This window comes from Mustelus asterias, chromosome 10 (assembly GCF_964213995.1).
Source record: "Mustelus asterias chromosome 10, sMusAst1.hap1.1, whole genome shotgun sequence".
NCBI classification, from domain to species: Eukaryota; Metazoa; Chordata; class Chondrichthyes; order Carcharhiniformes; family Triakidae; genus Mustelus; species Mustelus asterias.
The window spans coordinates 126951776-126961712 of record NC_135810.1 but is presented as its reverse complement, the minus strand read 5'-3'; the positions used below and the strand labels follow the sequence as shown (position 1 = coordinate 126961712).

The following is a 9937-nucleotide window of genomic DNA, read 5'->3' as shown; positions in this document are numbered from 1 at the left end:
TCCCGGTCCCGGTCCCGGTCCAGTCCCGGTCCCAGTCCCGATCCCGGTGGTCCCGGTCCAGTTCCAGTTCAAGTCCCAGTCCCGATCCCAGTCCCAACCCCGATCCCGATCCCAGTCCCAATCCTGGTCCTGGTTCAGTCCCAGTCCCAGTCCCAGTCTCAGTCCCAATCCCAGTCCCAACCCCGATCCCGATCCCCGTCCCAGTCCCAACCCCGGTCCCGGTCCCGGTTCCAGTCCCAGTCCCAGTCCCAGTCCCCGTCCAAGTCCCAGTCCCGTTCCCGGTCTCAGTCCCGTTCCCAGTCCGGGTCCCGGTCCCAGTCCCAGTCCCAGTCCCAGTCCCGGTCCAAGTCCCGGTCCCGGTCCCGGTCCCAATCCCGGTCCTAGTCTCAATCCCAGTCCCTGTCCCAGTCCTGGTCCCAATCCCAGTCCCAGTCCCGGTCCCAGTCCCAGTCCCGGTCCCAGTCCCAGTCCCAGTCCCGGTCCCAGTCCCAGTCCCGGTCCCAGTCCTGGTCCCAATCCCAGTCCCAGTCCCAGTCCCAGTCCCAGTCCCGGTCCCAGACCCAGTCCCAGTCCCGGTCCCAGTCCCAGTCCCGGTCCCAGTCCTGGTCCCAATCCCAGTCCCAGTCCCGGTCCCAGTCCCAGTCCCGGTCCCAGTCCCGGTCCCAGTCCCGGTCCCAGTCCCAGTCCCAGTCCCTGTCCCAGTCCTGGTCCCAATCCCGGTCCCAGTCCCGGTCCCGGTCCCAGTCCCGGTCCCAGTCCCAGTCCCAGTCCCGGTCCCAGTCCCAGTCCCAGTCCCAGTCCCGGTCCCGGTCCCGGTCCCAGTCCCGGTCCCAGTCCCGGTCCCAGTCCCGGTCCCAGTCCCGGTCCTAGTCTCAATCCCAGTCCCTGTCCCAATCCCGGTCCCGGTCCCGGTCCCGGTCCCGGTCCCAGTCCCAGTCCCAATGCCACTCCCACTCCCACTCCCGGTCCCGGTCTCAATCCCAGTCCCTGTCCCAATCCCAATCCCGGTCCCGGTCTCGGTCCCAGTCCCGATCCCAGTCCCGGTCCCGGTCCCAACCCCGATCCCGATCCCAGTCCCAGTCCCAATCCTGGTCCTGGTTCAGTCCCAGTCCCAGTCCCAGTCCCAGTCTCAGTCCCAATCCCAATCCCAGTCCCAGTCCAAGTCCCAGTCCCAGTCCCAGTCCCAGTCCCAACACCGTTCCCGGTCTCAGTCCCGGTCCCAGTCCCAGTCCCAGTCCCTGTCCCAGTCCCAGTCCCGTTCCCGGTCTCAGTCCCGGTCCCGGTCCCAGTCCCGGTCCAAGTCCCAGTCCCGGTCCCGGTCCCGGTCCCGGTCCCGGTCCCGGTCCCGGTCCCAGTCCCAGTCCCAGTCCCGGTCCCGGTCCCAGTCCCGGTCCTAGTCTCAATCCCAGTCCCTGTCCCAGTCCTGGTCCCAATCCCGGTCTCGGTCCCGGTCCCGGTCCCGGTCCCGGTCTCAGTCCCAGTCCCAGTCCCAGTCCCAGTCCCAGTCCCAATCCCAATCCCAATCCCACTCCCGGTCCCGGTCCCGGTCCCGGTCCCGGTCTCAATCCCAGTCCCTGTCCCAATCCCAATCCCGGTCCCGGTCTCGGTCCCGGTCCCAGTCCCGATCCCAGTCCCGGTCCCGATCCCAGTCCCGGTCCCAGTGTTAGTCCCAGTCCCGGTCCCAGTGTCAGTCCCAGTCCCAGTCCCAGTCCCTGTCCCAGTCCCGGTCCCAGTCTCAGTCTCAGTCTCAGTCTCAGTCTCGGTCTCGGTCTCGGTCCCAGTCCCGTTCCCAGCCCCGGCCCCGGCCCCGGTCCCGGTCCCAGTATTAGTCCCAGTCCCAGTCCCAGTCCCGGTCCCAGTCCCGGTCCCGGTCCCAGTCCCGGTCCCGGTCCTGCGAGGGAGAGGATCCAGATTCAGGGAAATGGGAAAGGGGGCAAAACCCCTTCTCCCAGCGAGCGTCCTGGCTCCCGAATGCAGCGTCTGAGGGGCGCGGGAGGCAGCGGGTTGAACCGAGGCTTTCGAGAGAGAGGGATCGAGACAAAGGGAGAATGTGCTGGGTAACAGGGAGAAGATGGGAGAATGGCATTAGACAAATGGTTGATTTGGAGATAGTGCAGACACGATGGACCGAAAGGCCTCCTTTTGCATTCAGACACTGAAACTCCGAATTCTCCTCTCAGAACCATAGAATCCTACAATGCAGAAGGAGGCCATTCAGCCCATCAAGTCTGCACCGACAACAATCCCACCCAGATCCTATCCCCATAACCCCATGCATTTACCCTGGCTAGTCCCCCTGACACTAAGGGACAATTTAGCACGGTCAACGCATCCGAACCGGCACGTCTTTCACACTGTGGGAAGAAACCAGAGCATCCGGAGGAAACCCATGCAGACACGGGGAGAACGTGCAGACTCCACACAGACAGTGACCTGAGGCTGGAATTGAACCCGGGTCCCTGGCGCTGTGAGGCAGCAGGGCTAACCCAATGTGCCACTGTGCCGCCCCCTCATTGTCAGTGGGCGCGCTTCCAGGCCGAAGCCGCCCATCGAGCAGGTTGTGTGAGGGCGCAATGATGTCAGGACACAAGCTTGATGTGTTCCCAAGCCAGGCTGGGTTGAGAGGTGGCATGGTTGTGACCAGGTAAATACCCGGGCTGGGGTGTGTGAGGGGAGACAGGGGCTGGCACTGGCTAACGCCTGGGGTGGGGGAACAGGGTCAGACCCAGGCCCAACAGTTGTGGGTGGGGGAGAGGGAGGCGGTGAAGGGGTGGGTTGGGGACAGGGTCACAGGAGGAAACACCCCATTCTCTACCCCCGCCCCCATTGATTGACAAATGTTTGTACCTGGAAGCAGCTCTGATATTCTGCAGTTTCTCAGGGAATTCCATCAATTTCTTGTCATTCTTTTCTGCTTCCTAGAAGATTCACAATGACTGAGAATGTTATTAAACCCGCTGAAAGAATGTGGGTCTGTCTCTGTACCCCCCCTCCCCCTCCCACACACCCAGGCTGAGATCCCAGCCCCTCACTCTACACATTGAAGCACTGAGTTCCCCGGATAGATCTGACCGGTTTGCATCCAGACAATTCAATCAGTCAAACACCTCAGCTCCAGGACATCTCTGCAGAAGTCCCTCAGGGTAGTGTCCTGGGCCCAACCATCTTCAGCTGCTTCATCAATGAACTTCCCTCCATCATAAGGTCAGAAGTGGGGATGTTCGCCGATGATTGCACAATGTTCAGCACCATCATTGCGTCTTGGAAGTACAGCAGAGAGGGAGAGATTCGCGGGAGGAGTGCTGCGGGTAAGCGCTGTTATTTTTTAACTTACTTTTTCGCGGGTTTTTTCTTTAAAAATATCTAAACCCGGAAGTGGTCGCGCAGGGAAGTCTGGGAGAGAGATTTTTTTTTTCCCCAATAAATTGGAACAGAGAGGAATCCCGATACTCTACACTTGTAGAGTATCCCACCCTCCCTCCTCCTCTAACCTAAAAAAAAAGACCCAGTGAGAGCAGGGCTTTGGAGAAAACAGGAGGAGGAAAGGTAAGTTTAAAATTTTCATTCACTTTTTTTTTTCCCTGTGTGTTTAAAGGGGCAATTATGAGTGTGAGGCCAGTATGTTGTTCCCAATGTAGGATGTGGGAGGTCCTGGAGGCTCCTAGCCTCCCGGACGACCATATCTGTGCTGGGTGTGTTGAGCTGCGGTTCCTAAGGGACCATGTTAGGGAACTGGAATTGCAGCTCGAGGACCTTCGCCGGGTTAGGGATAGTGAGGAGGTCATTGACAGGAGCTATCGGCAGGTGGTCACACCGGGACCACGGGAGGAGGGTAACTGGGTAACAGTGAGGAAGGAGAAAGCTCGGTTGATGGTGAGCACCCCGGTGGATGTGCCCCTTAATAATAAGTACTCCTGTCTGAGTACTACTGGGGTGGACAGCCCACCTGGGGGAAGCAGCGGTGGCAGTGTCTCTGGAGCTGAGCCTGGCCCAGTAGTGCAAAAGGGTAAGGAAAGGAGGGTAGTGCTAATTGGGGACTCTACGGTGAGGGGGTTAGATAGGCGTTTTTGCGGACACAGACGAGACTCTCGGATGGTGGTTTGCCTCCCTGGTGCAGGGGTCCGGGATGTCTCTGGTCGAGTCCCAGAAATCCTGAAGGGGGAGGGAGAGGAGCCGAAAGTCGTGATGCATATAGGTACTGCTGACATAGGTAGGAAGAGGGAAGGGGTCATGAAAAGAGAATATAGGGAGTTAGGTAGACAGCTGAGAAAGAGGAATGCAAAGGTAGTAATCTCGGGATTGCTGCCTGTGCCGCGGGAGTGTGAGAACAGGAATCGGTGGAGAATGAATGCGTGGCTGAGGGACTGGAGCAAGGGACAAGGATTTGGGTACTTGGATCATTGGGACCTCTTTAGGGGCAGGTGTGACCTGTTTAAAAAAGACGGGTGGCACTTGAATCCCAGGGGGACCAATATCCTGGCGGGAAGGTTGGCTAAGGCTACTGGAGAGACTTTAAACTAGAAAGGTTGGGGGGAGGGAATCGAAATGAGGGGACTGAGAGCGAGGAGGTTAGCTCGCAAATAGATAAGGAATGTAAACAGGGTAAGAGGGAGGTTAGACGAGTGATGGAGAAGGGAAGTGCTCAGGCTGAAGGTCTGAGATGTGTCTATTTTAATGCCAGGAGTGTAGTGAATAAAGTGGATGAGCTTAGAGCGTGGATTGCTGCTTCGAATTGTGATGTGGTGGCCATTACGGAGACTTGGAAGTCTCAGGGACAGGACTGGGTGCTTCAGGTGCCGGGTTTTAGATGTTTCAGGAAGGACAGGGAGGGAGGCAAGAGAGGGGGGGGAGTGGCACTGTTGATCAGGGATAGTGTCACGGCTGTAGAGAAGGTGGACGCCGTGGAGGGATTGACTACGGAGTCTCTGTGGGTGGAGGTTAGGAACAGGAAGGGGTCGGTAACGTTGCTGGGTGTTTTCTATAGGCCGCCCAATAGTAACAGAGATGTTGAGGAGCAGATGGGGAAACGGATCCTGGAGAGATGTAGGAATAACAGAGTTGTCGTGATGGGAGATTTTAATTTCCCAAACATAGATTGGAATATCCCTAGGGCTAGGGGTTTGGATGGAGAGGAGTTTGTTAGGTGTGTCCAGGAGAGTTTCCTGACACAGTATGTGGATAAGCCTACTAGAGGAGAGGCTGTACTTGATCTGGTGCTGGCTAATGAACCTGGACAGGTGGAGGATCTCTCGGTGGGTGAGCATCTTGGGGATAGCGATCATAATTCTATCTCCTTCACGATAGCATTGGAAAGAGATAGGATCAGGCAGGCTAGGAAAGTGTTTCTCTGGAGTAAAGGGAAATACAGTGTCATCAGGGAGGAAATTAGACGGGTAAATTGGAAGGAGGCATTCTTGGGGAAAAGTACCGAAGGAAAGTGGAGGATTTTCAAGGAATGTTTGTCTGGAGCTCTGCATGACAACGTTCCGATGAGACAGGGGGGTGTTGGTAGGGTACGGGAACCGTGGTGCACGAAGATTGTGATGAACCTGGTGAATAAGAAAAGAGAGGCGTACAGAAGGTTCAGAGAGCTAGGAGGTGTTAAGGATTTAGAGGAGTATACGGGATGCAGGAAGGAGCTTAAGAAGGAAATTAGGAGAGCGAGAAGGGGTCATGAGAAGGCCTTGGCGGGTAAGATTAAGGAGAATCCCAAGGCTTTCTACAAATATGTCAAGAGTAAAAGGATGAGATGTGAAGGCATAGGACCCTTAAAAGGTGAAGGGGGAAAAGTTTGTGCGGAACCGTTAGAAATGGCGGAGCTGCTTAATGAATACTTTACCTCGGTATTCACGGTGGAAAGGGATCTGGGTGGTTGTACTGCTGGTTTGCGGTGGACAGAAAGGATCGAGCATGTGGACATAAAGAAAGAGGATGTGTTTAGGGCCAGTTATAGATGGCAGAGGGAAGTTATGTGTGGAACCGGAGGAGATTGGTGAAGCATTGAACCAATATTTCTCTTCGGTGTTCACGCAAGGGGACATGAATATAGCTGAGGAGGACACTGGGTTGCAAGGGAGTAGAATAGACAGTATTACAGTTGATAAGGAGGATGTGCAGGATATTCTGGAGGGTCTGAAAATAGATAAATCCCCTGGTCCGGATGGGATTTATCCAAGGATTCTCTGGGAGGCAAGAGAAGTGATTGCAGAGCCTCTGGCTCTGATCTTCAGGTCGTCGTTGGCCTCTGGTATAGTACCAGAAGATTGGAGGTTAGCGAATGTTGTCCCATTGTTTAAGAAGGGGAACAGAGACTTCCCCGGGAATTATAGACCGGTGAGTCTCACTTCTGTTGTCGGCAAGATGTTGGAAAAAATTATAAGGGATGGGATTTATAGTTATTTGGAGAGTAATGAATTGATAGGTGATAGTCAGCATGGTTTTGTGGCAGGTAGGTCGTGCCTTACTAACCTTATTGAGTTTTTTGAGAAAGTGACCAAGGAGGTGGATGGGGGCAAGGCAGTGGACGTGGTATATATGGATTTTAGTAAGGCGTTTGATAAGGTTCACCATGGTAGGCTTCTGCAGAAAATGCAGATGTATGGGATTGGGGGTGATCTAGGAAATTGGATCAGGAATTGGCTAGCGGATAGGAAACAGAGGGTGGTGGTTGATAGTAAATATTCATCATGGAGTGCGGTTACAAGTGGTGTACCTCAGGGATCTGTTTTGGGGCCACTGCTGTTTGTAATATTTATTAATGATCTGGATGAGGGTATAGTTGGGTGGATTAGCAAATTTGCTGATGACACCAAAGTCGGTGGTGTGGTCGACAGTGAGGAAGGGTGTCGTAGTTTGCAGGAAGACTTAGACAGGTTGCAAAGTTGGGCCGAGAGGTGGCGGATGGAGTTTAATGCGGAGAAGTGTGAGGTAATTCACTTTGGTAGGAATAACAGATGTGTTGAGTATAGGGCTAACGGGAGGACTTTGAATAGTGTGGAGGAGCAGAGGGATCTAGGTGTATGTGTGCATAGATCCCTGAAAGTTGGGAATCAAGTAGATAAGGTTGTTAAGAAGGCATATGGTGTCTTGGCGTTTATTGGTAGGGGGATTGAATTTAGGAGTCGTAGCGTTATGTTGCAACTGTACACAACTCTGGTGCGGCCGCACTTGGAGTACTGTGTGCAGTTCTGGTCCCCACATTACAGGAAGGATGTGGAGGCTTTGGAGAGGGTGCAGAGGAGGTTTACCAGGATGTTGCCTGGTATGGAGGGGAGATCCTATGAGGAGAGGCTGAGGGATTTGGGATTGTTTTCGCTGGAAAGGCGGCGGCTAAGAGGGGATCTTATTGAAACATATAAGATGATTAGAGGTTTAGATAGGGTGGATAGTGATAGCCTTTTTCCTCTGATGGAGAAATCCAGCACGAGGGGGCATGGCTTTAAATTGAGAGGGGGTAGTTATAGAACCGATGTCAGGGGTAGGTTCTTTACCCAGAGGGTGGTGAGGGATTGGAATGCCCTGCCAGCATCAGTAGTAAATGCGCCTAGTTTGGGGGCGTTTAAGAGATCCGTAGATAGGTTCATGGACGAAAAGAAATTGGTTTAGGTTGGAGGGTCACAGTTTTTTTTTTTAACTGGTCGGTGCAACATCGTGGGCCGAAGGGCCTGTTCTGCGCTGTAATGTTCTATGTTCTATGTTCTATGTTGGAACTATTGAATGGCATCAAGGTTGGTAAGTCGCCGGGACCGGATGAGATGTACCCCAGGTTACTGTGGGAGGCGAGGGAGGAGATTGCGGAGCCTTTGGCGATGATCTTTGCATCGTCGATGGAGACGGGAGAGGTTCCGGAGGATTGGAGGATTGCAGATGTGGTCCCTATATTCAAGAAAGGGAACAGGGACAGCCCGGGAAATTACCGACCGGTGAGTCTAACCTCAGTGGTTGGTAAGTTGATGGAGAGGATCCTGAGAGACAGGATTTATGATCATCTAGAGAAGTTTAGTATGATCAAAAGTAGTCAGCACGGCTTTGTCAAGGGCAGGTCGTGCCTTACGAGCCTGGTTGAGTTCTTTGAAAATGTGACCAAACACATTGACGAAGGAAGAGCGGTGGATGTGGTCTATATGGACTTCAGCAAGGCGTTCGATAAGGTCCCCCATGCAAGACTTCTTGAGAAAGTGAGAGGGCATGGGATCCAAGGGGCTGTTGCCTTGTGGATCCAGAACTGGCTTGCCTGCAGAAGGCAGAGAGTGGCTGTGGAGGGGTCTTTCTCTGCATGGAGGTCAGTGACCAGTGGAGTGCCCCAGGGATCTGTTCTGGGACCCTTGCTGTTTGTCATTTTCATAAATGACCTGGATGAGGAAGTGGAGGGATGGGTTGGTAAGTTTGCTGACGACACCAAGGTAGGTGGTGTTGTGGATAGTTTGGAGGGATGTCAGAAGTTGCAGCGAGACATAGATAGAATGCAAGACTGGGCGGAGAAGTGGCAGATGGACTTCAACCCGGATAAGTGTGTGGTGATCCATTTTGGCAGATCCAATGGGATGAAGCAGCAGTATAATATGAAGGGTACCATTCTTAGCAGTGTAGAGGATCAGAAGGACCTTGGGGTCCGGGTCCATAGGACTCTTAAATCGGCCTCGCAGGTGGAGGATGCGGTCAAGAAGGCGTACGGCGTACTGGCCTTCATTAATCGAGGGATTGAGTTTAGGAGTCGGGAGATAATGCTGCAGCTTTATAGGACCCTGGTTAGACCCCACTTGGAGTACTGCGCGCAGTTCTGGTCACCTCATTACAGGAAAGATGTTGAAGCCATTGAAAGGGTGCAGAGGAGATTTACAAGGATGTTGCCTGGATTGGGGGGCATGCCTTATGAGGATAGGTTGAGGGAGCTTGGTCTCTTCTCCCTGGAGAGACGAAGGATGAGAGGTGACCTGATAGAGGTTTACAAGATGTTGAGAGGTCTGGATAGGGTAGACTCTCAGAGGCTATTTCCAAGGGCTGAAATGGTTGCTACGAGAGGACACAGGTTTAAGGTGCTGGGGGGTAGGTACAGAGGAGATGTCAGGGGTAAGTTTTTCACTCAGAGGGTGGTGGGTGAGTGGAATCGGCTGACGTCGGTGGTGGTGGAGGCAAACTCGTTGGGGTCTTTTAAGAGACTTCTGGATGAGTACATGGGATTTAATGGGATTGAGGGCTATAGATAGGCCTAGAGGTGGGGATGTGATCGGCGCAACTTGTGGGCCGAAGGGCCTGTTTGTGCTGTGGCTTTCTATGTTCTATGTTCTATTCACCACTCCTCAGATACTGAAGCAGTCCATGTTCAAATGCAACAAGATCTGGACAATATCCAGGTTTGGGCTGACAAGTGGCAGTAACATTCATAGAATCATAGACTCTATACAGTGCAGAAGGAGGCCATTGACCTATCGAGTCTGTACCAATCACAATCCCACCCGGGCCCTATTTCCATAACCCTACTGATGCACCTTCAATCAAGCAAAGACTAGTTTGTATGCAAGAACAAATAGGCTTTTATTAGCAAAAGACTTGGAGCACACCCATGCCGATGAATTGGTCCAGAGACTGAGGCAGGGGGTGGGGAGCAGTCGCCTTTATACCTGGACCAGTGGGGGGAGGAGTCCCGGGCAGGGCCGGCAGGGATGTGTCCAGACATGTCACACACACACAGGCAATAAGCTAACAGTGGTTTACCACACCTACACATTTACCCTACTAATCCCCCTGACACTAGGGTCAGTTTAGCATGGCCAATCAACCTAACTCGCACATCTTTGGACTGTGGAAGGAAACCGGAGCACCCGGAGGAAACCCATGCAGACACGGGGAGAACATGCAGACTCCACACAGACAGTGACCCAAGCCAGGAATCGAACCCGGGTCCCTGACGCTGTGAGGCAGCAGTGCTAACCATTGT

General features: G+C 53.8%; 1 protein-coding gene across 1 annotated transcript in view; it reads right to left on the bottom strand.

Annotated features, from left to right (window-relative positions):
- LOC144499485 (uncharacterized) overlaps positions 1-9937 on the bottom strand; it is a 73521-nt gene that overhangs the window by 14032 nt on the left and 49552 nt on the right. Inside the window, exon 9 of the mRNA XM_078221476.1 lies at positions 2848-2918. Coding sequence (XP_078077602.1) covers positions 2848-2918 — 71 coding nt within the window. The remainder of the gene's footprint in view (positions 1-2847; positions 2919-9937) is intronic.